The sequence below is a fragment of the Drosophila santomea genome, chromosome 2R (assembly GCF_016746245.2).
Source record: "Drosophila santomea strain STO CAGO 1482 chromosome 2R, Prin_Dsan_1.1, whole genome shotgun sequence".
In the NCBI taxonomy this organism is placed as follows: Eukaryota; Metazoa; Arthropoda; class Insecta; order Diptera; family Drosophilidae; genus Drosophila; species Drosophila santomea.
In genome coordinates, this window is record NC_053017.2 from 16,279,976 (window position 1) to 16,307,208 (window position 27,233).

At 45.5% G+C, this 27,233-nt stretch overlaps 6 protein-coding genes across 11 annotated transcripts; 4 read left to right on the top strand and 2 right to left on the bottom strand.

The window, feature by feature from the left end:
- Positions 1-2,948: 2,948 nt before the first annotated feature.
- Positions 2,949-3,889, top strand: LOC120444331. The gene is made up of 2 exons (XM_039623886.2): positions 2,949-3,268; positions 3,595-3,889. Exons 1-2 carry the CDS (start codon positions 3,082-3,084, stop codon positions 3,639-3,641), a joined length of 234 nt encoding a protein of 77 aa, XP_039479820.1. The 5' UTR covers positions 2,949-3,081; the 3' UTR covers positions 3,642-3,889.
- Positions 3,890-4,034: 145 nt separating this feature from the next.
- Positions 4,035-5,804, top strand: LOC120444325 (U3 small nucleolar RNA-associated protein 18 homolog). The gene is made up of 2 exons (XM_039623875.2): positions 4,035-4,168; positions 4,230-5,804. Exon 2 carries the CDS (start codon positions 4,238-4,240, stop codon positions 5,756-5,758), a length of 1,521 nt encoding a protein of 506 aa, XP_039479809.1. The 5' UTR covers positions 4,035-4,168; positions 4,230-4,237; the 3' UTR covers positions 5,759-5,804.
- Positions 5,805-5,843: 39 nt separating this feature from the next.
- On the bottom strand, positions 5,844-7,172 carry LOC120444329 (nuclear pore glycoprotein p62). The gene has a single exon (XM_039623882.2). It carries the CDS (start codon positions 7,070-7,072, stop codon positions 5,891-5,893), a length of 1,182 nt encoding a protein of 393 aa, XP_039479816.1. The 5' UTR covers positions 7,073-7,172; the 3' UTR covers positions 5,844-5,890.
- A 377-nt stretch (positions 7,173-7,549) lies between these two features.
- LOC120444327 (alpha-N-acetylgalactosaminidase) lies at positions 7,550-10,737 on the top strand. Of its 2 annotated transcripts, none has more exons than XM_039623881.2 (8): positions 7,550-7,694; positions 8,691-8,920; positions 8,980-9,009; positions 9,225-9,272; positions 9,336-9,513; positions 9,575-10,146; positions 10,204-10,505; positions 10,565-10,737. In XM_039623881.2, the coding sequence occupies exons 2-8, from the start codon at positions 8,829-8,831 to the stop codon at positions 10,594-10,596; spliced, it is 1,254 nt and encodes a 417-aa protein (XP_039479815.1). In that variant the 5' UTR covers positions 7,550-7,694; positions 8,691-8,828; the 3' UTR covers positions 10,597-10,737. The 2 variants fall into 2 exon arrangements, with proteins under 2 accessions (XP_039479815.1, XP_039479813.1); XM_039623879.2 differs by having other exon boundaries at positions 7,555-7,694; positions 8,541-8,920.
- Positions 10,738-10,740: 3 nt separating this feature from the next.
- Positions 10,741-15,288, bottom strand: LOC120444326 (hydroxymethylglutaryl-CoA synthase 1). 3 transcript variants are annotated; one of them, XM_039623876.1, is made up of 2 exons: positions 15,142-15,288; positions 10,741-12,535 (listed from the first exon to the last, which is right to left on the bottom strand). In XM_039623876.1, the coding sequence occupies exon 2, from the start codon at positions 12,500-12,502 to the stop codon at positions 11,105-11,107; it is 1,398 nt and encodes a 465-aa protein (XP_039479810.1). In that variant the 5' UTR covers positions 12,503-12,535; positions 15,142-15,288; the 3' UTR covers positions 10,741-11,104. The 3 variants fall into 3 exon arrangements, with proteins under 3 accessions (XP_039479810.1, XP_039479812.1, XP_039479811.1); XM_039623878.1 differs by lacking the exon at positions 15,142-15,288 and adding an exon at positions 13,566-13,794; XM_039623877.2 differs by lacking the exon at positions 15,142-15,288 and adding an exon at positions 13,551-13,794.
- Positions 15,289-15,356: 68 nt separating this feature from the next.
- Positions 15,357-27,232, top strand: LOC120444324 (V-type proton ATPase subunit C). Of its 3 annotated transcripts, XM_044005774.1 has the most exons (11): positions 15,365-15,521; positions 18,594-18,736; positions 18,801-18,954; positions 21,542-22,538; positions 23,033-23,463; positions 24,894-25,080; positions 25,139-25,237; positions 25,298-25,553; positions 25,616-25,713; positions 25,775-25,913; positions 25,981-27,232. In XM_044005774.1, the coding sequence occupies exons 2-11, from the start codon at positions 18,602-18,604 to the stop codon at positions 26,077-26,079; spliced, it is 2,595 nt and encodes an 864-aa protein (XP_043861709.1). In that variant the 5' UTR covers positions 15,365-15,521; positions 18,594-18,601; the 3' UTR covers positions 26,080-27,232. The 3 variants fall into 3 exon arrangements, with proteins under 3 accessions (XP_039479807.1, XP_043861709.1, XP_039479808.1); XM_039623874.2 differs by lacking the exons at positions 21,542-22,538; positions 23,033-23,463 and having other exon boundaries at positions 15,369-15,521; XM_039623873.2 differs by lacking the exons at positions 24,894-25,080; positions 25,139-25,237; positions 25,298-25,553; ... (1 more) ...; positions 25,775-25,913; positions 25,981-27,232 and adding an exon at positions 24,131-24,542 and having other exon boundaries at positions 15,357-15,521; positions 23,366-23,463.
- The last annotated feature ends 1 nt before the right edge of the window (position 27,233 follows it).

Consider the following 27,233-nt stretch of genomic DNA (forward strand, 5'->3'; position numbering starts at 1 on the left):
CGGTCGGAAAAACAACAGCAAGATGACGAGACTAAGCGGCCATTGTCTCCGCCCCCCTCGACCCCCACCACTTTGCCAATGGAAATTGTTTACCATGCATTTTGTTCGATTCCGAGTCGAGGCGTCTGAATAATGCAGCAGGTAGTATACGCTGATGGAAAAGCGGAAAACTGGGCGTGGAAATTGGGGGGCGGTCAAGTAAATAAGCGAGCATGAAAGCGAAGACGAAAACAAAATGGGGCAGAAAACAACAACGAATAGGGACAACAATGCTGCAGACACAAAACCGCTTCGAATCGCTTTGGGCGGCATTCAAATTGAATATTGAAAGCATCGAGCACAAAACTGCCAAACGCTTGAATTATGCATTAATGATGTCTGCCACAGTCGACAATAGTGGTGGTGGGGGTGGGGGCAAGGATTGAGGGGCGTTTGCAGGACACAAGGGTTTCTTTTTTTTATGCCACGGACAGGAACAACGGCAATGCGTCGTCCTCGTCGACTGACCACCTCTTATTAATTTTTTATGCGTCTGCTATTTTTATGGTCGACATGAAAGCGTTGGCCGCAAGCGTTTTATATTCCCGGCCATTTTCGGCTAGCTTTCGATAGTTTTTCACCGAAATTTCCATTTCATCCAGACACTGTCGTGTTAATACAAGTTTGCATGTTAAAAACAGTAACTAAAACTTAGCTTAGATGTGAGGTTTTAATTTAAAAGTTTACTACTTTTCAAAGTCAAGAGTTAAACATAGAGTTACTACTATAAATGACAATCCAATAATTAAAGCTTTTCGAAAGCGTATAGTGTCATGTCGTCTACTGTCAGTACAATGTCAATATGCATTGTTCGCTAATGTTTCGCCAACGCTTTTACCCTTTTTGTTGCCAGATTTTCCCTTTGGCTTAATTCTGTTTGTCGAACGTTTCGTTGTAAAGGATTTGGTCCTGCAAATAAAACGCGCCCTTGACAATGGCCGTCAATATCCCGAATCGGTGGACAGAAAGACGGTAATTACCAACATTACCGCGAGCCCAATTATCAACCGCACAAATCAGCGGTGATGTAGGTACAGGAAACCTGATGCACCGTGTGCGGGGCAATGGAAAACTCATTACATGCCACAGGAGCCATCATCCGGGATTCGGAAGATAGCAGATAGGAGCCAGGAGAATGGAGGCGGGCGGCAGTTGGCGAGGAGTCACACCCACCAGGAGCGACCGCAACATGCTGTAATGCGTGGCTCCATCAGCATTTGCATGTGCAGCTGGAGCTATAGTTGAATGCGCTCGATACTTAAAGCCACCTAAAGGCCATATGTTAGCCTACACAGCCAAAGGACAAACTTAATGTCAACACGCTAATCTGTCAGTCGGCAGGAGTCGAGACGCGGAATGCGGGATGCAGGATGCGGGATGCAGGGCGTGGAATGCGGCAATCTGGCAGTCGGGAGTTGGGAGTTGGGGACTGGGGCGACTGCAAAGGATCTGCCACAATGTCGGGCCACTTAAGGAGCGCTGAATTGCAGCGCCTCACTGCACAGGAGCTCAAGGATATTGAGCTCCGGGAAGCACTCCAAAAAAATGCTGCGAATTTAGTGAGTTTATCTGGGCGTTAGTTTATCTGCGGGCTAGTTTATCTGTAGGTTATTTTATCTGCGCGGTGGAATACTACTAAAAATAGCTTTAACCAAAAATTAAAATCCTATTAGTTATAATACATTCAAGAATAGTAATTTCCATTTAAAAATATTCTCCCAGCTTCAAGCTGTTTAAAATTAATGAAAATTATGTTCAATATTTATAGAAAATTATTTGCTAGTGTATCTCCGTCTTGATGGCGCAACAATAATGCTGGACCCTTTGATATGACAAAAATTGGTTGCTCCTGTTGCGGCTTGACGCCTGACTTGGCAGCAGGCACTCGAGGGCACCACAAGTGCCAAGCCACCCAGGCACCCAACTAAACACCCCCAGCTCCAACCACTTTCCCACCCCCCGCGAAGGACGCGCCTTATCAACTATGCAGGGCTTTGTCTCTAAGCGATTGCAGCCGCCCCCCTTTTTTCGCCCAACCTGCCCGCTTTCCTCCGCCCAGCCAGCGTCTTTTGTTGCGCTTAATGAATTTTACGTAAATTTTACGAGCGCTGATTTCTGGCAGCAGCACCACCCCAGCTATTAATCCACACTTTGGCGAGAGCACCACCCCCACTGGATGGGTAAATTAGTGGGTGGCAGGATGGTTGGATGGCTGGGAGTCTGGGTGGCTGGGTGGCTGGATGGTTAGTGGGTGGCGCTGATGACTGGTACTCCCCTGGTTGTGCGTGTGTAATGACAAGTTCAACAACAACTCAGCATTGCCCAAGTTATGCAAATATTTTTCCAGTCAAGAAGTTTTTGTTTAATTGCATATTTTGACTCGCATTACGCGTGTCATAAAGCAGGGATCCGGAGCTTACCACAATGGCAGAAGTTGGGCGGGGATTACGGGCACTCGAAAGACATGTTCCTGCATTTTAGAGTTCAAAGTTGACGAACCCGTCTCTAAACTAAACAATCTGTTTTATGGATATCAATATATGTTTTTCAAAGAAGGATTCAAATTGTACTAACTTTTAGAACTAACTGAAAAGGTAATCATGGCAGAGCCTCGAATAATGTGCATACAATATATTGGTAAGAATAGAATGGATGGCATTTGCTCTTTTTAGTCAGTAAAGTTTGGTTTTTGCTTAATTGGTTAAAACTCCATAAGTTTATAGTAAAAAATTAATGGCAAAGGCATGTGAAGAAAAATTTCACAACTGCCAGCACTCGTGATCCATTTAAAACTACTACTTTCGGCGGCTAAAAGCGTTGGAATTCGAATTTCATTGCCTGGATAATTTCAAAAAGTTCACATTTTTGAAGCATACTTTTCGCGTAGCAGCTTTCTTTCTTTGCCAGCCCTGACAGTTTCCGAGTATCGGGTATCGACTATTACTTTCCATCTTTCAATGACAATGACAGGCGACTTTCTCACTTTCTTCGTACCCTTCTTCCTGTCGAAACACAAGAACCCACCGGAACCCACAAAGCATCATGACAAGTGCTAACGACTGGATTTCCGAGGACCTGAAACCAGCTACTCTGCTGTCGGTGCACGAGGAAAATGGTGTTATTACCAAGGTGTACGTGGCTCCCTGTTTGGAGCCGAAAACAAAGGTGGAGCCCCTGGTGGAGCGAAAGCCAGAAGTTTTCCCGGAGGCCAACACGCTGCTCTTCCAATGTCCGTTTTGCGGTAATGGGATCCGCACGGGCGGGGCCTACAAGGTTCATCTGATGGCCTGCGAAAGACGCTTTGCATGGATGATGAAGAATGAAGGCCAGGTCGTACCCCAGCTGAAATGCAGCATTTGTAAGGAAACCTTCTCCTCGGCGGAAGCCCTGATCAACCACAGGCTCCAGCACAGGAGTCCATCAATGAAACGCACCTGCGGGTCCTGCCATGTAAAGTTCGAGACGGAGCTGGAGTATCGCACCCATTTGGAGAGCCATCTAATACCGCGAAAGTCCAAGGATGAGTCCTACGAAGGGGCTTACACCATCACCAAGCTCTTCGATTGCCTCTTCTGTCGCAAGGAGTTCTTGGCCTGCTTTAGGCCTGGCCAAGTGAGCCGTCGATATGCCTGCGACGAATGTGTCCGTAGGCTAAAAGCCCAGGAGGCAGAGAAGAAGCTCTGTGTCAAGAGAAAGGCCGAATTATGCTGTGATCGCTGTGGGAGAACGTACAAATATGAGGGTTTCCTTAACCGTCATTTGAAGACTTGCCAGGTACCGGAGAAATTCAAAAGGAAGCGAGAAAATTGACGAAGCTAGTTAACCAACAGACAAATTTTTAAACAAAGTTCTATAAATTGATTCTGTAAATGCATTAAAGTTATTTTTAATAAAAAAAAATATATTTTTTACAAGAAAAAAAATTTAGGTTATAATCATTTCAGTTGCTAACCTATTGCCAAATAATATTTTTGAAATTATATTATTTTTCACAAATTCAAGTTATTGCGCCTTTTCTAACGATATCAATTCATATCTGTAATCGCTGGGGCCACACTTATCGATAAGTCCTCCATGTCGTGGTATTTTTGATTCAAAGCGTTAGTGAATTTCCCGCCCAGTTGCACGTGTAAATTTTTGTGCAGTCCGCAGAAAAGATCATAAATAAACGAGTTTTCGGGCATTTCCAGCAACCAAGATGAGTTCAGACGAGTCCAGCGATGGATTGGAGGAGCTGCGGAGTCTGAAGGCGCTCTACGGCGAGCAGGAACAAGAAAAACCGGCAAAAATCAAAAGGGAACGCTTTATTCCAAAGGCCTCGCAGGCCAAGGAGCTCAACTATGTGGAGGTGCCAATGGAAAAGGTGCTCTTTGGCGACCGACAGCGACTGCTCACTAATTTAGCAAAGTCCGTGGGTCTTAAGATGCCGAACGACGAAGAGGACGAGCAGGATAAAAATCCCGACGAGTCAAAACCAGGAGACAAGCGGAAAGCCGCCTGGTCGGATTCCGATGACGAAGACCTGCAGGTGGGCGATGTCAAAAAGGCCACAAAGCACACGGGTCCACTGAACCACCTGCGCAAGGATAAATCGTACAAGGAGTACCTCACGGCGCGTTTCCAGCGCACGCTTAACCAACCCAAGTGGGCGGAGAAGAAGGTGAAAAACGAGGACGACGAGGACGCATCCTCCGACGAAGAACTGCTAAAGACTGTAGGCTTCATCGATCGCAAAGCCCGGAGCAGTAGTCTGCCCCAGAAGACTCTAAATTTCAAACGGGTCAAAGACCTAAACAGAGCCACATACGCCGAGGGTAAAGTCACCAGCATTCAGTTTCATCCAACCAGTACTGCTGCTCTAGTGGCGGGCAAGAACGGCTTAGCCACCATCTACGCTGTGGACGGGCAAAAGAACGAAAAATTGCACAGTATGCGCTTCAAGAGCTTCCCGCTGGCCTGCACCCGTATTGCTCCCTGCGGCACAAAGGCGTACTTTGGTTCCACTAAAAATATCTACTACTCATACGACTTGCTGGAGGCCAAGGATTCCAGACGGAAGCTGCCGGGCGACATCCCGCTCATGCACCGCTTTGAGCTTTCTCCATGTGGACAATTTATCGTCACTGCTGGAAGGTATGGAGCCATTTATTTGTTCACGGCCAAAACAAATGAGTTGCTGCACAGCTTCAAGCAGGAAGGCAAGGTGAAGGGATTCGCTTGGTCTGCTGACTCCAAGAGGATCCTCGTCTGCGGTTCCACTTGCAATGTTACCGTGCTCAATCTGCGCCAGAACCTCATCGAGCACAGCTTTATGGACGACGGCTGTATATATGGAGAGTCCATTCAACTGTCTCCCAACCAACGACTTCTGGCCACAGGCAGCCAAGAGGGCGTGGTCAACATCTACGACTACGAGAGTGTGTTCGCATCAAAGACCCCACAACCCGAGAAGCGCTTCATGAACCTGCGGACTGCCATCACGGATCTGCAGTTCAATCACACTTCCGAGGTGCTAGCGATGTGCTCCAGTCGGGCACCGAATGCTGTTAAGCTGGCCCATTTCCCCAGCGCCACCGTGTACTCCAATTTCCCGGCGCAGCACGAGAAAGTTGGCTCTGTGACCTCCATGGCCTTCTCGCCGCACAGCAGCTTCCTGGCCTTTACCACTAAGGGCAAGGAGGTGCCGCTCTTTAGGCTTAAATACTTCAAGGGTTATTAGTTGAAGCGGTATGATGTTTATAATAAATTCTTATATAAAAAACGAATTTCCTAACGATATGCTGTAAATCATTACTCGGTACTCGTTACAATTGAACCTTTATTTAAATTAACAAGTTTAAGAGACTAATCGTTAGAAGGGAGCTCGGAAGATATCGCGTTTCTGGGAGTCTTGAATCTTGCCAATGTCGTCCAGCTTCTTGCAGATGTTCGTCGACTGCGATTCGATCCACTGCAGCGAACTCATGTGGGCATTAAGGATTTTTCCGATCTGGATGATGGGATCAGTAGTGTCCTGGCCCTTGTTGGCCTCGTTCAAGTTGTCTATGATCTCCTTCAGGTCCTCGGACATCTGTTTCAACTGCGTATCCAGATTCTCCACCATCAAATAGGTTTGGCTGCGTTCCATGTCCACCCTCGGGAGATTGACGAACTCCTTCTCGAGCGGCGCCAGGCTGTCCTCAAGCTCTTTTTGCTGGGTGGCTATAAACTCCAGCTCCTGGTCGAGCACTTGCTGATCGGTTTTCACCTTTTTCACGGCATCGTTAAGCTCCACGATCTTCTGGTTGTTGCTGATGAGCAGCTTGTCCCAGGCATTGATCTGAGTGGCCTGTTCGGTAAATACCTTTTCCTGTTCTTCGAACTCCAGAGTCCACTTGTTGATATGCTCCTCCAGTTGGTGATAGGACAACTGGGACGCCGTGGAAATGGCCGATGAGTCTGTGGTCTTGGTTTCAGTAGTGAGATTGGCAAAAGCCCCGCCAGTACTTAAGGTTGCGGCAGGTGCAGCTCCTAGGGTGGGAGCTATGGCCGCCGGAGCTGCTGTCAGAGTTGTGGGAGCAGCTGCAGTGCTCTTGGGAGCTCCCAATCCTGTCCCGCCCAGCAATCCAGTTGTGGTAGCTGCAGTGTTTGGTGTACTGGTGGCTAGGGAGGGCACCACTGATGCCGTCGGCTGAGCCATAAAGCCTCCGAAGGCGGGAGGAGCAGCAGAGGTTCCTATCGCTGTCGCAGAAGTGGTGGACACTGGATTTGCGGCTGGAGTGCCCAGCGTGAGGGGAGCTGAGGCAGTGGTGGACGCCAGGCCAAATCCAAACGCCGTTGGCGCCTGCGTCTTGCTATTGTCTGCATCGCCGCCACCGAGACCAGCAGAAGTTGCCGGTGGTCCAAACGAGAATGTGGGCTTTGTGGCGGGAACCGTGGTTGCTGCTCCTGGAGCTGCGGCTGCTGCTGGTGGTGTTCCTGTGCTGAGGCCGAAGGAAAACGATGAGGCGCCTCCGATCGGAGCGGCGGTTGTTGTGGGCAACTGGAATACCATGCTTAAAGTTTAGCCGAATCAAAGTGAATAATAAAAGTCTAATCAAACGAAAATAACACGCCAAAAACCACCAGTGTGACCCTTCTTGGAGTTTTGCTCTGCTGACGGTGTTGTAAAGCAACTTAATTTGGAAACAAATTAGCTATTTTCAAGCCAAAACCATAAGTAGCTAAAGAATTGGGCGGGTAAATTAAATTTAAAGTATCATTTAAATAAGAATATACATAAACGAATATCTATGTTATTTTTTGACACAGATAACGATATAAAAAATCATCTAGAAACTAAAACATAGCGATATTACTAACATTTTCAAGAAATCTACGTAAGTCCATAATAGTTACATAAACCAAATCCCATTTACACTTTTACGATCATTTTAAACATGTGGTCACTATTTTTAAACCAGCGATCTCCTTACTTGCCAAATCGGCAAGCAACACTGGTTGTTGTGTCATGTTTTAGCTCCAATTTTAGTCTTACATAGCAATAAGTATTCCGCGCAACTTAAATAACACAACTAGTGAAACCAACTGCCAAAGAACCGTGTAAATCGTACAAACAAATAGAGGACTAAATCAATAACAAAACAGCGGCTTTAATTAGTCATCTTTCGCTATCTGTAAGTAGAAAGGCGATAAGGTAACATTTGGGTCAAAAGAATTCAATTACAAGCCCAGTGCAGCGATACTCAGTTCAGTAATTGCATTTTGCTAAATCAGCCATACACATGTGCACTTCCTATCAGAAGGTACGTTCTGCGTACCTGTGTAGGTTCTCTTCGGAGCTGGCAGCCACAAAATTGTAAAATGTACCAAAGTTACAAACGACTGGTGGTACAAAAATTTGAGCTCGACTGGAAACTCAGTTTGTTTTGTTTCAAATGTGCTCCTAGATAAATAGAAACTATGTTTTGATCCATGAAATATAAATAAATAGATAAATAAAAATAGTTTTACAAAACAAGACAAAACCTATGGGAAATACAAGATACATATATAATGCAGTTTTTGAATAAAAAGGATCAAAGTGATAAGTCGCAGTAGAAGAAACAGATAAGAGCCAACAGATAAATACTAACAGTAATAAATTATATTTCGGAAAACTTGTAATTTCAGCTTAGTTGTTCATTACATTTACTAAGCATAAATAACCTGTTCTTAAAGAAAAATGAACTAGTAGTAAACAATATATATTCACTGATATATATTTCCTTAAATATATATATTTATATGGTATCCCAAGACAAATCATTAAAATTAGTTCACTGATCAAAATATAATAGCATGTGAATATACATAGTTCCCATCACTAGTCCTATGCTCCCGTCTTCTATGCTCCCACCTATTTCCCCAACTTTGTAGACCAGTTTAGCTGGCAAACAGCGCCAGAATTGAACAACAAAAGCATATCAGAATCAGAAGCCCCTGTTCTCGGTCTCTCCTCGACTTTCGCTGTTTGCTTTTAGCTCCCTGCGATCGCTGTGAACTTGGCGTGATAAGGGGCTCCGGCTATTCCTGCAATCGAGAAAGCCCGCTGTTTGCGCCACCAGGCGAACACCAATCAGTCGATGGGAGTGCTCCACAGCAATTGCAATTAGCCACTAACCTTCTGGCAGCTCTTCAGGTGCCATTCCCCTGCCTCCAACTCATCAGGTGCCTTGGGCAAACGGAGTTATCTATAGTGCCGCCCGCTGGAGAATATAAATTCGCTGGGTGCCCAAAGGCCAGGATTCAGTCGGTGCCAATAGCTCGCGATGTACGGAACATGGGGCGTCTTTCTGGGCGGGATCCTCCTGCTGCAGGCTCTGCAATTATCCATGGGCCTCGATAATGGCCTGGCACTCAAGTGAGTACAAGATTTTGATTGGATTTCATTGCAGCAAATTGAAATTTCCTCGATTTCAGGCCACCTATGGGCTGGATGTCCTGGGAGCGGTGAGTAATCTTCTACCGGTATCTTCGAAATAGATCTATCTTTTAAAAATGAAAATTAATGCGGTTCACTGTAACATTTAATACAAATTAGGACTTGGCATGAACTTTTTCACGTGCCATGTAATAACTCTTATATAACGCTTAATGATATAACTACATACATATATTATATTTAAAGGTTCTTGGTATATTGATTACCTATGTTCTAATTACAGTTTCCGCTGCATTACCGACTGTAAACTATATCCCGATGAGTGCATCAGGTAAAACCAAACCCAACTAAGACCTTAAGTGTTCCACTACTTCTTGTTTATTTCACCTTTCAGTGAGAAACTTTTCCAGCGGCATGCGGATCTCCTGGTTTCTGAAGGATATGCAGATGCTGGCTACGAGTACGTCATCATAGATGACTGCTGGCTGGAGAAGAATCGCGACAACGATACCCAGAAGCTGGTGCCGGACAGAAAACGCTTTCCCAACGGCCTAAATGCCTTATCCGATCATGTAATTTATACGAAAAAGCTTTAATCCTCCGGGCTCTCAGATTCATATGGATTGCTTTCAGATCCACAACCAGGGTCTGAAGTTTGGCTTGTACCAGGACTACGGCACCAACACCTGTGCTGGTTATCCCGGAGTGATCAAGCACATGAAGCTGGACGCCCAGACCTTTGCCGATTGGGATGTGGACTACGTGAAGCTGGACGGCTGCTATGCCAATATCAGCGACATGGCCACGGGTTATCCGGAGTTTGGACGTCTGCTGAACGAAACTGGTCGTCCGATGGTGTACTCCTGCAGTTGGCCAGCGTATCAAGAGGATGCTGGAGAAATGCCCGACTATGAGTCACTCAAGCAGCACTGCAATCTGTGGCGCAACTGGGACGATATCGACGACTCCCTCGAGTCCCTAATGCAGATCATGGACTACTTTGCCAAGAATCAGGACAGGATTCAGCCACATGGCGGACCAGGACACTGGAACGATCCCGATATGCTGCTGCTGGGAAACTACGGCTTGAGTTACGATCAAAGCAAGCTGCAGATGGCCATTTGGTCAATTATGGCGGCGCCTCTAATCATGTCCAATGATCTGGCTGCAGTGCGTCCCGAGATCAAGGATATACTGCAGAATCGGTTGGTTCAGCTTCGTTATCCGCCTTAGACTTGTTGGTAAATTATTGCTCTTTGCAGTGCGGTTATTGCTGTGGACCAGGATGAGCTGGGCATCCAGGGCCGTCGTGTTTTGTCCCGCAATCAAATCGAAGTCTGGAAACGTCCCATTACGCCAGTAACCAAGAGTGGACATCACTCCTATGCCGTCGCCTTCGTCAGCCGCCGAGACGATGGCGCTCCCTACAGGATCCCCTTCACGGGCAAGGAGCTCGGACTGATGAATCCCAAGGGCTATAGTGTGCAGGATCTGTACGATGCCAGCAATAAGCTGGGCGCCTTCCAATCGAACAGTCAGTTCATCACACGCGTCAATCCCAATGGTAAAACTCAATGCTAAACCTAATCTAGCCCTGACTTACTTCATTTTCCCCTCCCCCAGGCGTAACTTTCTACAAGTTTACAGCGTTGTAAGTCCAAGATATGCAAATCAGTCGCTGCCATCAAATCGAATATGCTCTTATACAGACACTATTTCCACATTGCTCATCGACGTTTTAACGATGATCTGTGTAATACGTTATTTCCGACAATAAATACCAGGTAATAAGCAAAGAGTTTGACTGTGGATTTTTATTGTTTGTTAAACAATTGATTGTGTGCCTTACACACAGGTATAAGTATTGTACAATTATAGGCATAAATTGCAGTACCGACGCTAGTTAAGACTTGTTCCATGGTATAAATAAGGTCTGACTGGATGAAAGAGTTAATTCGTAAGCTTGTATAAATAAGAAGTGTAGTACTATATACGCGACAAGGACCCGAATAAGAGCAAAAGGAAAGCGACCCCTGGGATCACACCAGTTATAATTAGATACCGTCTTCAGCTACAGCTTACATGGGTTTGGTCGAGATAGTTAGAGTTATTGTCAAGTTGTAGGCGAAACCGAAACCAAACCGAAGGAACCATAGCCCGGGGTTAGTGCACCCCATTGCTAATGGTCGGCGTGCGCTCGTAGGTGCGTCGATGCAGCGCGTCCACATCCTTCAGGTAGTAGGTGCCGGGGAACAGTGCTGATATGCTGCCCGTGGGCGTGTAGGGCGCCGCATGGTTGTTCTTCTCCCGCACCTCCATCAGCGCAGAAAACTGCTCGGGCGCAACCTTCTCCCGTGAATTCAGCAGCGGCTGCACGTAGTCCAGCTTCGAGACAAACTTCTCAAAGGCATCCGCATCCTGGGTCACGCTTATCGAGTACATGGAAGCAGCCAGTCCGGATCCGTACGAGAACAATCCAATGCGCTTTCCCACCAGCTCCTTGGCTGGTCCTCCAATCAACAGAGACACCAGGCCGGAATACACCGAGGGGGTGTACATATTGCCCACTTGGTTGGCCAGCAGCAGCGATTTCTTAGTCTTGCTGGCAAAGATGTCGGCGGACTGCGTCATGAAGGCCTTCTCCACATCGCGATCGAAGTACGTGCTCTCCAGGGTGGCGGTATTGAAGCGTTCCAATTCGGGAAACTGCTTCGTCCGCTCCGCCTCACTGCTCAGCAGGAAGTCGTTGAAGCTTAGGCGACCCACAGATTTTTGCACCAACTTGCAGAAGGGCGTGTGGAATAGGATAGCGTCGAAGGTGCTCAGGCTGGCCGGCTGCTTGGAACTGTCCTTCTGCTGCTGGTCGAACTTCTTGCGGTACAGCCTATAGCAGGTGTCCAGAGCAGAAAGGTAGCATTGAATAGAGAGCTTGCCATCTACCGTGGGGTACTCGGAGCTGAGGTCCGGCTTATAAAAGTCGTAGGCGTGCTCCATGTGCGTGGCGCGTAGTCCACGATCGAGAACCAGCGGCGCATTTGGACCCACCAGCATGGCTACAGCACCCGCTCCGCCAGTAGGGCGCGCTGCACCCTTGGCGTACACGGCGATATCAGCGCAAACGGCCAAAGCCAGGCGGCCATCCCAGCTGGAAGATTCCACCCAGTTGACGGCGTTGAAGAGCGCCGCAGTGCCGCCGTAACAGGCGTTTGTGGTGTCGATGCCCTCAATGTCCGTGTTTCCGCTCTCGGCGAACAGCTGCATCAGCACGGACTTCACCGACTTGGACTTGTCCACAATGGTCTCGGTGCCCACCTCCAGTCGTCCGATCTCCGAGTGCTTCACATGGTGCCGCTCCAGCAGGCGACTCACAACCGTCAGGCAGAGCGAGTTGACATCCTCGCGGTCCGAGCAGAACCCCATCTTGGCCTGGCCCAGACCAATTGTGTACTTGCCCGCGGAGGCACCATCGAAGGTCTCCAGCTCCGTCTGGTCCACGTACTGGGAGGGGAAGAGAATCTCGATGGCGCGTATGCCAACGTTCTCGGGCCAGTGGGATGCCATAATTGTATCCGGTTATCTAGTTAATCCTGAGCTCTGCAAAAGACACAGTTGGGTTACTTTTAATGGGAGGTTTGGCATGAAATTAAATGTGAATGTACACATTCAATATTTCAATTGTTAAAAACTATATAAATCACTATTTGCGTTTCGAAATTGCTTCTTGAAGTTAGAGCTGTGGCCTCTGAATGTTTAGAGATTCCTTAAGTTTAATTTAAGCAGAGTTCTCGATGTGGCCCGAATTCCACTGCCAATTGGGCATTGGGAAACTTTCTCCCCGCGCAATCACGGCGTATTTATAATGCTTACAAATTGGACGAGGGCAGAGACAACCTGTTGCACGCTCGAGCTGCGTTGGACGTGTGTAAGCCAGTGACTTTGGCTGCGGCTGAAGAAGTCATCAAAGTCTGCGAGGCAGAGGCCCCCCGTTTTTGGGGGCCAACTGATTTCCCTGGCTGAGAAACTGAGCGCGAGAGAGAGCCGCCGGAGCGGAGAAAGTTTCCCCCGCTCAGACGAGCGCCACAAAAGAGAACACTAAGCCACTGTGAAGTAAGCCAAAACACACGCATCGCAATAAATGTAAGCCAACAAGACAAGCCCAAAAGGCCAAAGGGACAGGGGCGTGGATGCTGCGGCTACACGCAGAGAATTTACGAGTGTTCTTGGACATAAATTTCATTAAAAACTAGAGAACAAACTACAAAGAAAACTGTCGACTCTGCTTTAAAATGATTACTTTGGCACAATAGCTCGTTGCTTGAAACAGCTTCCCTTGAAGCTTCTGTACAGTTTCACACACTTCGATTTTAGCCAATGAAACTGAAAATAACAAACCCCACATTACGATTTGCATGTGAATTTGTGCATTTTGAAATCGAATTGGAATGAATTTTGCTCGGTGGAGCATTGTGGGACAGACTGGGAGCGTCTTCGCCCATAAGTGGGTCATGCCCACCGAGGGAGAGTTCCCTCAATCACACGCGTCCATATTGTATAACCGATAAGAGGTGCGAGTGTGGCCCAAAACCCGAAAAGCGGTTGACATGTTTACCGTTACGTTCAGCACCTGCGACTACTGGCCTATTGACTATAGGTTTTCACTTTTCGTAGTGGAACGTGGGGCTGTGATGGAAGTCTGGGCAGCGCGAAGCTCACTCGATCGGATCTCTCCGCGAACTGACGGCACTCGAGGCACTGCACTGGCATATGAATATGACCATGACGGCGGTATTGGCAATGGAGAGACGATCACCTAGCCACCAAGCCAAGTGGCCACCAGAGCAAACAGAGGCGAGAACTTCAGGGGAATAGGCGCTGTAAGTCAATGCCAATTGCTGACAGCGCTCGGCGAACAAATAGCGATCGTGCATAATTACGGGAAATATTTATCGCTCAGATACGGCCAGCGAGCACGGGTACGACCACGGGCAAGAACACAATCGTCGGGGGCTAAGAAGCCGCCGGAATATATAAAATATATAGATATGCACATGGATAGTCGTGGCTTTCGGCTTTCCGCGATGGGGTAAAGATCAAAGGCTGACCATCGCTGATAAGGCGGGAACAAAGCGGCTTCCTTAAAAATACTGCCGATTATATGGGACGCTTTTTCAACAACAGAGTTTTTTTCCATTTGTTACTTAAGACTTTACTTCTACTTAGAAACAAGATAAACGTGTGCTTAGGAATTAATAACACACAAATAATAATACAATATTCTAGGGACATATTTGAAACTGATTAACTGATGATTTATCATTTCTCTGAACTCTATCTTCAAGCATGATTTCTATTCAACTAAATCACTTAAAATTAAATTGATAACCAAACTACTATAAGTAATTATGATATAACTCGAGTGCTAGTTAACTAATTATTGGTTAATTCATTAAGTTAAGAGAAAGTCAGCAACATTATCAAACAAAAGAATTATTTGGTCCCATTGTGCGAAGGTATGATTCATTATCTGAAGTCGTGAAACTCTAATTTCAAGTAATTTCAGCGATTTAAGTCATTTAAGTTATTTTCCCGAGTGCCCGAGTGGAATAAAGCAGCCCGTGGGTTTAAGTATGGAAATGGATGCGCTGTTTATGCGGCGGAACCGTTAAAGGGAGTGGAAGGGAAAGGATAGGAAGGGTAAAGGGGCTGTGTTGTGGCTTTTGTGCGCTTATTTTTAGCACTTCGGAATTGGAAAATATTTGAATAAACATTTCCTGAAACTGTTGCGCACTTGCCTAATTGTTTGCTCTTGAGTCATTCGCTTTCTTTTTTCGGCTCCAGAAGGCTGTGCAGTGGGGGAGGGGAAGGGGGAGGTCAAAGGTCGGGGTGCTCCCGATGGAAATACACGTGTATTTGAGAGCCGGGCGATAAGCATAGCTTAGGGGTCAGGATTATGAAACTGGCCGACATCGATTCATATCCCTGAAAATTCTCACTGGATCATTCTCAGATCTACACTATTAAACAAGGCTGGAAAAACGGTGGAAAACAGCTTTTCCCGATTTACAATGAGCAATCCTAATAGCACACATATTATGTTCCTCCGACTTCTGGTTACATCAGCGTCCACACTGACCACCTTCCACGCCCACAGCCTGCAGCCAGACCAGCACGACCAGTGGGTCCACTCGCTGTCAACTTACTTGCTAATATTAACGGTCCAGGGCGGGCGATATGTTTAAAACTAAACTAATCGTGAATAAAAATTAAGCAACGAAACTGCGGCACCTTAGCCGCAGGCAGTGTTGGAAAGCGCGCGGCGCTGCCACAGCACAGCTGTTCACCGCGTCAGCTGTTTGCCTCGCAAGCTGAGCAACACTAGCGCCATCACGTGAATCCCGTGGGCATTGTGAACTGTCACTTTTTTCGCCAGCGCTTTTCTCACCACACAATTTCGTTCGCATTTGTGGGTGGCGGCGGTCGATTTGCGCTGATTTTTTGGCAAATAAAAACGCACTTGCTGTTTTCAGATAGCACATAAAGCACACCTGTTTCGTTTGCAATCAACCAGAGTCGCTGAAAAGTAAGTGCCAACCGTATGGAATAGTTAATTCGGCGGTTTATCCACGTCGCCGTGAAAAGTGCTAAAGTTACCCCCCTCGACGAAAAAAGACCGATTACTACATCGCAGTAGGTCTGCTGACCAAAAAAAGTGCGCAAACCTTAGTAGTTGACCGAAGATAGTGAGAAAATTAGTTGTTGCAATGTGACTATGGTTTTTTCTAAGCAATGTGACCCTGAAAATAAGAGTTCGCAAGTTTGATGCGTTTCGTACGACTGCAGATTGCCGCGAGGCCTGCGGATATATCTGGAAATATCCAGCTGATGATCGTGTGGGAGCTGAGAGGCGGGGAGTAGGGAAAATGTGTAAAATGTGTTTTGGTTTCTGTGTTCAAATGAAAAACCCGTGAGCAGCGGAAAATTATCGATCGAAAAACTGTCATGTGACTGTCAACGAACAGCTGACACTGCGAGAGCAACTCACCACAGTGAGTGGTGAAAAGAGCGCAACCGTCACTTTAAAATTCAAAGAGAACCGAAAAGAATTCTCTTACTCTCTTTGGGTAAACAAAATAAGTTGGAAATTTTTTGTTTAAAAATTGAAACACTTTTCGGTTATTTTTCTACAAGGCACGTATTTTGCTGATTAATAGATCGTGTTGTGCGAATACAAGCAAATACACTTTGATGCGCTGCACGAGGATTAATAAATAATGGTATTGCGTGCACCAAGGACCTTGATGAAAAGCAACCACATATATTTTAGATGATATATGTATATACTCTACGAACTGTAGGCAAAACACGGCCAATAAGGCGGAAATTCAAATGGCCAAACAGCTGCTGGAATTCCAGCGCGTGCTTATCTGTATGTCTGTGTGCAAGGTCTCCCGAGCAGCCCACTTTCACCCACCCACTACCACCCACTACCACTCACTACCACCCACCTGCCACCCCCCGGCAAGCACATTATTATTAATTAATTTGGGCGCACACCCACTGCGGCGAGGATATCGTCAAAACTTTGTTTTCCTCCTTTGTTCCATTTTTTATTGTCTTTTGTTTTCGTCGCTGCAATTTCCTGTATTGGATTTGGACTACCCCAACTGAATGTGTATCTAGATTTGGATATGGGTACGGGTACGGATATGGGTATGAGCATTGGGACCGGTATATGGATGTGGATATGGATTAAGCTCAGGACCCCAGGCCCTCTCCATTAGCGCCAGCCGTTGGCCAGTCAGACTGTCTCCATTCGCCTGGCGACGCGTTGGCTGGAGCCCTCCGCTTGTCGTCCCTCTGTCCTCGCTTTTCCCTTGGACTCGGGCCAATCCACGTCATCAGTTCAACATGAACATGGCAGCATAACAGTCGGTAACTCCTGCTCGTCGTCCTCCCTATCTGTCATATAGCTATCTATACGTGCTTCCCCCTTTGACTTTCGCTGCTAAAAATAAACATACGTAGTGCTGCACTGGAAACAAAACGTGCGCACTTCTCTGTCACTGTTATTTTGACAGTCACCTTGTGGAGTATATCGAGCATATGTTGCAGCCTAAACATGAGTGCTTAATTATCATTGGCTACATTCTGCCATTAGATGAGCATTACAGCCATTAGTAAAATCTGTACTTGTATACCTAGATAAATTAGATAATGACGTTCACATATCAATTTCGTATCATTTCACATGTCATGAATTGAATTTCAGTCTGCAACTTGAAGGGTATTTAAATCTTTGATCAAGCTGAAAATGATAAAGTACAGTCTAGTGAAGCTTGTATATGTACACAACTATTCAATAACAAGTAAATTTCATTTCTCAATGCTGAGTACATTATATATACATAAATATAATTTTGAAACATTTACCAAAATGATCTTCCAAAAATTATCATTGAAATTGACTGATCACCTGGTTATGTCATTCTTAACCTTCATTTTGACGAAAAATTATATTTAATAGCCTCGGGTGATATTTTTCTTTGCGTGTCTCCGTATCCCATTTACCATGCCCCCTGTCTGTTGCCAGGATTGTTGCTGTTGTCACTCCCGCCCCCCTTCCAGTTATTGTCCTTGTTGCTACTTCTGACGCTTCCTGGGCGAGGACAATGCACTCCCTTGACTTTCGATGGGGCACGAGGAGGAGACGGATCTGGAGCCGGAGCTGGGCTGTTGTCACTCCTTGGGCTCGTGTTTTGTTTTCGTGTCTCTTTGTGAAGGCCATCATGGTGGTTATGTAATAACAGTGCCGACCATAGGCCGAAATTGGGTAAAGTTAGATTTATATCTCGTGGCGTTTGCTGTGTGATTACTCATACGCCCTGTGGCAGGAGCAAACAGAGGAGTAGCGGCGCTAGGAGTCAGCGACACTTGCCCAAATTCCTCACCCGTTTTCCTTTCCTGCCTTCCGTGCTTTCCATACTTTCAATGCTTTCTGTGCGGCTTCGTCATCAACCGGACGGATTCGTGTTCGGCTGACGAATCCGGATCGCAGATACTTCGGCCGTTGGCTTTTTCGGCTTCCATGGCATCTGGTCGTTATGCCAGCCGTCATTCGGCAACGAACCCCCGACATAGAAGCACGTCAGCATGTGGCACAACCGCAGGAAGTAGGAAAAACAAACGGAGTAGAGAGTGGAGGAAAACCCCAGAAACGGCGGCCAGGGAAAAATGCCAAAAAACCTGATGGAAAAGTTCCTAACCATTCTGTTGAGACGCAAGGAGTGCTAGGATCAAGTGTTTGTGTAAGCAACGAGGCCTGTACAGTGTACACATGTGCATATATACCATCGAAACATAGACAAACTGGCGCTGGACTGTCTGGCGCCATAGTTTGGGGTTGCGATGGTTCCATTCGGGGCTCCTTTGTCTGCGCAAAGTGCACTTTTCCGGGCTCGATCGCATATATATAAATACAATTCAGTTGCCGATGGACAGTGTTAATTAAATTTTCATCAGCAGAAACTTTCGAGTCATTCAATCGATAGGAGGAGTTACATAAACTTGGGAGGGGGTAATCGATTTAGCAAGGTCACAGACAAATTGACTCCGACTTTTACTCACTCCCTATTTCCTATTCACTCCCCAATAGCCATCAAGATGATGTCCGAATACTGGATTATCTCGGCCCCTGGCGACAAGACCTGCCAGCAGACGTACGACACGATGAACAACCTGACCAGCAAGCAACACAACCTGTGCAATAACTACAAGTTCCATATTCCAGATCTTAAGGTAAGTTCTCTTAAAAGTGATGTAACTGAAGTTTAATCATACCACCATCTGTGTGTCATTAAAGGTGGGCACCCTCGACCAACTGGTGGGCCTCTCCGACGATCTGGGCAAACTGGACACCTATGTGGAGCAGATCACCCGCAAGGTGGCCAACTATCTGGGCGAGGTGCTCGAGGATCAGCGGGACAAGCTGCACGAGAACCTGATGGCCAACAACAGTAAGTCGTCTGCCTGCCACCACTTAAGTTGTATTAGCCTAGCTTAGTCTAGCTTAGCTTAGTTCCGTTTAGTTTAGTTTAGTTTTAGTTGACGTGGTTAGGTGATGCCTGTCCCGAGTCACGAATCTATATCGTTTTGGTTCTTTAGTTATTTCTAAGCAGTTCTTCTGACCGTAGACACTTTTGAATCGGAATGCTCAGATATAATCGTACCATGTGTATTGCCCACATCTATTGTTTACCCACAACTATTCTGTACTAACTAACAACCAGTGAGACTTTAATAGAAATCCTGTTTTCCCAGCCGTCGAGGGGCTGTACGAACTCGGTTACTATGGAATGTTTTGATCTATCTATGTCTCTATATGAGAAAAGCCCAACCAAACTAACACGAATACTGTCTATTTCAATCATGACTTTAATATACCTTCCCAGTAGTTCGAGATTATGCGAGAAACAGATTTAAAAACTAATCGATTTTCAGCCGAATCACTTCGGCCCTACATTTATTTGGTTCGAGTTTCTAGTTTCTAGGCCTTTTACTTTATTCGTTACCTAACATTATTTTCCTTTACACTCTTGGGTTTCTTTTTGATTTTGATTTGATCCGTTTCGTTTCGTTTTCGTTATCTTATGATTTCTATTGAACTCATGCGCACAATCATCACCACTGAAAAGAAGGATATTTCGTAGGCATCTAGCTCAAGTTGATCTAAAATAAATGATACAGTGCCATCAAACAACAATGGAATTAAACTTTGCGGCCAACAATAAACTACAAACTGCAAAAGAGTTGAAATTGAAACGAAAGAAAAAAGAAATGTTGAAATTAGCCGAATGGGAATTTGCGTTGTTTATTTTGTGTTGCGTTTGTTGTACAATTTAATGCGCACCGACCTCACACACTATATAAATCTAAAACTGTTCTATACTATGCCAGCTAAGACACACACAGATACACACACACACCAGCGTATTTTTGGCCCCAATCAAGGGCGCCCAAATCCCCGGTCAACTACTCCATTGCCCTTGAATATAAAATATATATATGTACATATATATATACATATAATGAATTCATGACAAACAATAGAAATACACTCACTCACACACGCTGAAGGAGTACAGTGAACACTTTGTATATTTTACATGAATTGTTGTACGTTTCTTTTCGGTTTTCGATACGATTGAGTTGGACAAGTTATTTGTGGTTTTCTGTCATTTGAAAGCCCATTAGTTTTTAAATCATTCACCGCAAAAAAGTAGACACGCTGAAGACGAAGGAAATCTAAAGTGTAAAGATATAGACCCATAAACTGCATATATAACAATCTAAATATATATATAAATACTTGACTATGAACTTTTGCGCGAGTGTCGTTCCCTCATACATAATTCTTAATTTTTATTTCGAGTTTACATGTACTATGATTTGTATAAATAACTTTGTAAGTGCGAGCGTCTACAAATTGCCCGACTTTTGTACTGTACATATATGTTTTAACTATATAGACTGTTGTAATTGTTGTCTGTGTGTGTGTGTTTGCGTGTGTGCCTGATTGCCGTGTGTGTGTGTGTATCTGTGTTGTCTCATTTCCTCACCTGCATCGAATCGCTTGGTAAAACGCTTCTTTCTGTACCATTTTCCCCCGAAAAACCCACTCACACACACACAGCCAAAGTGCAGAGATGCACCTCAAAGGACCTTTTTATCCGCCGATAGAGTGTGTGTGTATGCGTGTGTGGGTGGGTGGGCGTCGGTGTGTCTGTGTGTGTACCTCTGCACCTGTTCATACGCCTTTCACATCCACCGCAATTCGCTTATTGGGAAAGATACTTGGGGAGATACTTGCAATTAGAGCTAATTGGTAAAGTGTGGAGCACACGAAAAAGTCAACAAAGCAACGCTTTTACACTGCAAACAAATTATTCGAGTACCAGAAAACGCCCAAAATGAAAGCACAAAATGAGACGCAAACATCTATCAGCCATGGGATCACTGAATTCCCCCCGATTACATTTTTTCTTCCACTGTTGTTCATGGGATGCCATTCACTTTCAAATCCTTTTCTCACACATATCTCCAAAAACCAAACCCAATACGCACACATGAGTTTCAAGTTATTTACATTTTTCTCATATGATTTTCCTTATTTATTTATATACGATATTTACAAAATGATAAGTATAATTTTGGTTTTGCTTTTCGTTGATGATCGCTTGGATGATGATTGTCCAGAGATCTTCGATTTAGAGTTATGAAAGCAGTTGATCTTGAGAATAGATAGGCAGAGCCTGAGGTTTAGCCCCTAAATGTATGCTACATAGTTTTACTTATAATTTATTTCGAACGTCCCGCCGGCAAATTGAGCCGAAGCAATCGGAAGGGAAACCCTAGCTAAGACTAAGTCTGCAACCGAATCTAAATGCCTTGTGTTGTATTGTCTGTATCGGTAATCGAATCGCCACCAAATCAAAAACGACACCAAACATCATCTCAAACCGAAACCCGATCGCCATCCGAATGAATCCTGAATCGCCCCGAATTCCGGCACGCGAATCCCGAACGAATCTTGTGCGGATGCAGGTCCTGGGCCACCCGACGACAGCATGCCGTGTCGCCACCACCAGCGCATCAAGCATCTCAGCCTGCGACACCAGCGAAAACACCAGCACACGCACCACCAAAACAAACCCCAACACTACCATCACCACCACCATCACCACCAGCTGCCGCAGGATCTCAAGGGTAAATCCGCAGCCACCTGTTCTCCCGCCACTCCTCCTGCGCCCGCGTCTGCACCACCCAATCTTCCGCCTGCCTGTGCCTGCGACGTCCTTGCGACAGGATCCCTAACCGGCGGCAGCCTCACTAACCTGTCCACGGGTCACGACCCGGAGCCGGAGTTCGACGCCTGTCCGTGCGATGAGTGCTTCGCCTGTGCCCCGCCCAGCACAAGTGCCACGGCCAGCACGCTGCTGGCGGATGAGTGCTACTCCCAGACGGCCTCCTCCATGCTCAGTGCCACCCGGTGTGCACTGTCCACGGTGGCGGCGATAGCCACCGGGAGCGGTTTTGGCAGTGGACCGAGCACCAGTGCCGCAGCCGCTGCAGCTGCATCCAGCTCCTCTGGCGGCGGCAGTGGCGGTGGAGCGGGACCGGCCTCCTGCTCGACGCTCTGCTCCTCGGCATATTTCTCCACGTCGGCGCCCACGACCAGCAGCTCGGTGCACAGCAGCATGTCCCGCTCTAACAGCAAGCGGCTGAATAACAACACGTGCAGCATCAACAATAACAAGCTCAGCTTCCGCAGCGGCAGCCATGTGAGCCAGCTGCATTTGGCCACGCAGCATCCGCAGCAGCTGCCGCATCATCATTCGCATCCGCAATCGCAACCGCATACCAATCCGCTGCAGTCGCCCGCACAAAAGTCCATGTCGGAGGACGAGGGCGATGCGTCAAATGCCCCCGAAGATGGGGAAACGGACGAGGACCCCAAGAGTCCGCACAGTGTGCAGTCCGATCTGTCGGACGCCTTCGACTGGTGGTTCAATAAGCCCAAGCGTAACTCTAAGAAGAGCAGGTATCTTATCATCGCATTACCTACTTTGTAGAACGTTGCCAAATCGCCAGCACCCCAGACAAAAAAAAAATATAAACCAAACCAAAACCAGAAAATAAAATGCCAGTCAGTCACCCGCTGTCATCCCGCTAAAGCTTAGCCAAATGAACACCAACACAACCACCACAACCACCAACACCACCCAACTTATACAAAAGCCTCACACCAAACACGCTGTAAAAACACAAGAAACAACACCACACACACTGAAAACAATGGCGCACCCGCTTTGCCTGCCCTCATCCAAAAACTAAAAACTATAAACCATACCACACCAGCAATATGAAACCCAGAAAATCCATATATGTTTGAGTTGATTAAGAACCAAGAACTGAATCAAGTGCAATAATAATGTATTTCTTTTTTAAATCACTCCCCATCGCACATTCGCATTTGCCCACCCATGATCACCATCACCATTTCGCCACTTCGCCACACGCAATCCACTTTGACAGTGCACAACAGCAACACGAGACAGCACAGCAGCAACACCAACAGACGACACAGCAACATGCAACACCACTGACACCACAGCAACACCCCAACCACAACCACAATCAAAACCAACACCAACACCCAAACCACAATCAAAACCAAAACCAAAACCAATACCAATACCAAAACCAACACCTATCCAAAGCAATGACATTTTGGCATCAAGCATCGACCACACCGCGCTCTAGTTATCGCTCTTTCTTCAATTCTCTTGCCGATCAAATTTATAGCAAACGTTCTACACCGAGTCAATTAAATATAAACAATGGATTTAATTTAACACCAACACATAGATCGTCTCCAGTGAGTAGTTGTTGTGGCAGTAGTAGCCAGGGGCGATCCAGTCCGGACACGGATCCCGCCGAGCCGCCCGAGTTTCCGCTGAGTCCAGGTTAGCATGCCCGGGTTGGTGTTGGTCTGGTCCCCATTCGAACCGAACCGAACCGACCAAATCCCAATCAAATATCGACTATGCAGATCTCTTGATCTCGACGTTGACATATACCTACTATATGTGTACATGTTGATGTTGCCGTTGCTCTTCCGTTCCGTTCCATTCCGTTTCGTTTCCTTTAGTTTATCCTTATTTTCTCTGATTCTAATTCTAATTATTATTCAGATCTAATCTGATTCTGATTCTAATTTCTCCTTATTGTTTCTTGAGCAACTTGATGTTTCCCGACACCACCACCTATCTGAACCACTCCACCTTCTTTGATCTTGATCGTCGTCCACTCACGGGAGTAAATGGCAAACGCAGACGAGCATTCGTTTTCGTTTCCGTTTCCGTTACTGTTCCTATCTTTTTGTTGAAGCAACTATTTCTCCCAGTGATCGTATCGAAGTTCTCCCTTCTTTCGCCACTTTTGATTTGCCTTTCTCTACATACTTTTTCTCTGTGGTATTTGCAAACGCCTATTGTTTGCGCTTTCGTTTTGCTTTCCCGCGATTTGACTATTTGAATATTTGAATATTTCAGTATACATATATGAATACACGGATCTGTTGATTATTTGTACCAGTGTAAAAGTGTAAAAGCGATTATGTTGTTCTTTCAGTGTACGCTCACCAAATCACCAAATGTTGTTCTGCGCTCCACATCATTACAGCCACGACTAACGCCGATTTCCATTAAGCTATATCCTCAGTCAGCTATGTCACCCCAATAAAATCACGATAATAATTTCTAAAACTGCAGCTTTGCCCAGCGCCAAATGTTCAATCAAAAACAATGAGTTCTGAGTTCCTGTTCGCTTTGTTTTTGCATTATATTTTTTGTATCTTGAGTGTCTATACGTCTATATACTTATTACACAGCATTATGTTTTCAAAGTCCAGCTGACGTGTTGTGCCGTATGACACGAAAGGTATTTCCAATTGCGACTAATATGCGTAGTCCCAAAATCCCCGTAATTCCCGTAGCCTCTGTAACTGCATCCAAAAATTGCTCGTTTATCGGTGTATATATCCTTGTTAATATTATCCCAATAAATCCTGTACGTGAGTGTGTGTGTGTGTCTGAGTAAATTAATGTAATTTATGTGTGTGTAATAACTAACTAATCAGCATTTTTCAGTTACCTTATTTACTTTACATATATAACTCTAATTTTAAATAGCTTTCGAGCCTAGTTTCCTTCAAACTAATTCAATACGATTTTTAGATCAATTACTATTACTATGTATTTCTTTTCAATTTCGTTTTGTACTTAAACATTAATTGAACAACCCGTTTGTTCAGCTAGTCAACTAAGAAATTGATCGCGATTTGTGCCAATCAAATTTAACTAACACCAATTTTTCACGCATCGATCATCAATAGCCGAACTACCCCAGTACTTGACCCGCTTCCAATGGGACATGGCCAAGTACCCGATCAAGCAGTCGCTGCGCAACATCGCCGACATTATCTCCAAGCAGATCGGTCAGATCGATGGCGATTTGAAGACCAAGTCGCAGGCCTACAACAACCTCAAGGGAAATCTGCAGAACCTGGAAAAGAAGAAGACGTAAGTAGTGATAAATAAATATTTTATAAATACTCATATAACATTCCGTGTTTTATAGTGGCAGTCTGCTGACCAGGAATCTGGCTGACTTGGTCAAGAAGGAGCACTTCATCCTGGACTCGGAGTATCTGACCACCCTGCTGGTCATTGTACCCAAGTGAGTCATCGACACCACTTCGTTATAAACTGATGATATTAATCGATCCTTTGCGCACAGGGTCATGGCTAATGACTGGCTGACCAACTACGAGAAGATCACCGACATGATCGTGCCCCGCTCGTCGCAGCTCATCCAGGAGGACGCCGACTACTGTCTGTTCAACGTGACGCTCTTCAAGAAGGTGGCTGAGGAGTTCAAGCTGCACGCCCGCGAGCGCAAGTTCATTGTGCGTGACTTTGTGTATAACGAGGAGGAGCTGGCTGCCGGCAAGAACGAGATGACCAAGCTGATGACGGACAAGAAGAAGCAGTTTGTGCGTATCCCACTGAGAGTGTGTGTCCTGAAAGCTCTGTTCTAATCTTGAATCCATTGCAGGGTCCTCTGGTTCGTTGGCTGAAGGTGAACTTCAGCGAGGCCTTCTGCGCCCTCATTCACGTCAAGGCGCTGCGCGTGTTTGTGGAGTCCGTGCTGAGGTAGACTGTTGTATTGTGACCACCATTGAATGTTTTTTATAAGTAATTTGTCCACCCACAGATACGGCCTGCCCGTTAACTTCCAGGCCATCTTGATCGAGCCCAACAAGAAGAGCGTGAAGCGTCTGCGTGATGTGCTCAACCAGCTGTATGGTCACTTGGATGGTGTCTCCGCCGGCGGTGCTGTCAGCAGTGCTGATGTGGGTTAAACTCGATAGCCATGAATGTCTCCTAAACTGACAAGATTGTTTTTAATTCATCCCATAGAACGTGGACATCCCCGGCCTGGGCTTTGGCCAGTCCGAATACTTCCCCTATGTGTTCTACAAGGTCAACATCGATATGGTGGAGCAGGCCAAGGTCTAAGATCGTCCGTCGCCCCAACATTGCATACATCCAGCCACACAAAATACACTTTAATACAAAAACAACCAATTTAAAAATCAGCTGAACCATTCGCAGACATCTAATGAAAGAAAATTAATAGATTACTTTAAATAATTTTAGTCATTGTTATCTAATTATTGTTGTTATTTATGTTGCGCGTTGCCGATATCTGTTTCAAATCAACTTCCGGTTCGAGAAATCGAGGCGCGCCTAAATCAACCGAAATAAGTCCACAAAAAAAAAGAAGAAAACTTTTGCAATAATCCCAGATCTTGTGGAACCTTCCGATTGTTCTTTTGTCACCCCTTCAGTTTGCAAAGCAGTATTTTATGTTTTTCTTATGCCTTATATATGTTTATGATATGATGAAAACCTAGAATGTTTAACCCGCAGCCAAATTTACATGCATGGTCGCCGGAGACGCTGCTAAAATTCTCTTTTTTTGTTCGTTTTTTGGTAGCTATACAATAAACATTTGAGTTACATTTTGATTTACAACATTTTCGTCTCGTTTCGTGCTTGTACTCCACTTGGTATCTGTATCCGTGACTAAAAGCAAACATACAAACATCATGCCCAAAATAAATTTAAGCCCAAAAATGGTGTCGCAAATCGCAAACCGAACGTTCCCACGGAGCTAATTGTGCTAACAAATTTCCGATGCTATGGTACGTTTCGAGTAAAGTCAAACTATTAACCAACGGAAGTATTGTATTTATAAATGTTGCCTAGACATTGAAAATCTATAAGCAAAAAATTTGCGAGCTGTTTGCATACATTAATCGCTGAGAGGATCCGCTCGAGCCTGTTTGTTTAACACCCGGTGTGCGTTAACCCAATAAAAAAAAAAGAAAACCATCAGCAGTGATTGAGGGTCTACCACATGAGATATGAACAATAATATTATATTCGTATGTAAAGTTTTTCAGTTATTCATATTGCTAAATCGAGAATTGTGTACCGAGTTAGGCGAAACGTGAGAGAGATACAGTATCTATATATAAATATTTTAAAGTTATGCATACTATGTGTAAAAATGAAACGAATGAAACCATGTAAATGTCATTGCGTTATATAAGGTGCAATTAAGCCATCCTTGTAAATAATTATAAAGAAAGAAAGACATTCCCAAC

Excerpts from the sequence above, each read along its gene's own strand:
- LOC120444326 (XM_039623876.1), bottom strand. The coding sequence starts at position 12,502 with ATGGCATCCCACTGGCCCGAGAACGTTGGCATACGCGCCATCGAGATT.
- LOC120444331 (XM_039623886.2), top strand. The coding sequence starts at position 3,082 with ATGACAAGTGCTAACGACTGGATTTCCGAGGACCTGAAACCAGCTACT. Across the intron at positions 3,269-3,594 it reads CAACACGCTGCTCTTCCAAT|CTCTTCGATTGCCTCTTCTG; the intron begins GTCCGTTTTGCG and ends ACCATCACCAAG.
- LOC120444329 (XM_039623882.2), bottom strand. The coding sequence starts at position 7,072 with ATGGTATTCCAGTTGCCCACAACAACCGCCGCTCCGATCGGAGGCGCC.
- LOC120444324 (XM_044005774.1), top strand. The coding sequence starts at position 18,602 with ATGATGTCCGAATACTGGATTATCTCGGCCCCTGGCGACAAGACCTGC. Across the intron at positions 22,539-23,032 it reads CGTAACTCTAAGAAGAGCAG|TGCACAACAGCAACACGAGA; the intron begins GTATCTTATCAT and ends CCACTTTGACAG. Across the intron at positions 25,714-25,774 it reads TTTGTGGAGTCCGTGCTGAG|ATACGGCCTGCCCGTTAACT; the intron begins GTAGACTGTTGT and ends GTCCACCCACAG.
- LOC120444325 (XM_039623875.2), top strand. The coding sequence starts at position 4,238 with ATGAGTTCAGACGAGTCCAGCGATGGATTGGAGGAGCTGCGGAGTCTG.
- LOC120444327 (XM_039623881.2), top strand. The coding sequence starts at position 8,829 with ATGTACGGAACATGGGGCGTCTTTCTGGGCGGGATCCTCCTGCTGCAG. Across the intron at positions 9,514-9,574 it reads TAAATGCCTTATCCGATCAT|ATCCACAACCAGGGTCTGAA; the intron begins GTAATTTATACG and ends GATTGCTTTCAG. Across the intron at positions 10,147-10,203 it reads AAGGATATACTGCAGAATCG|TGCGGTTATTGCTGTGGACC; the intron begins GTTGGTTCAGCT and ends TGCTCTTTGCAG.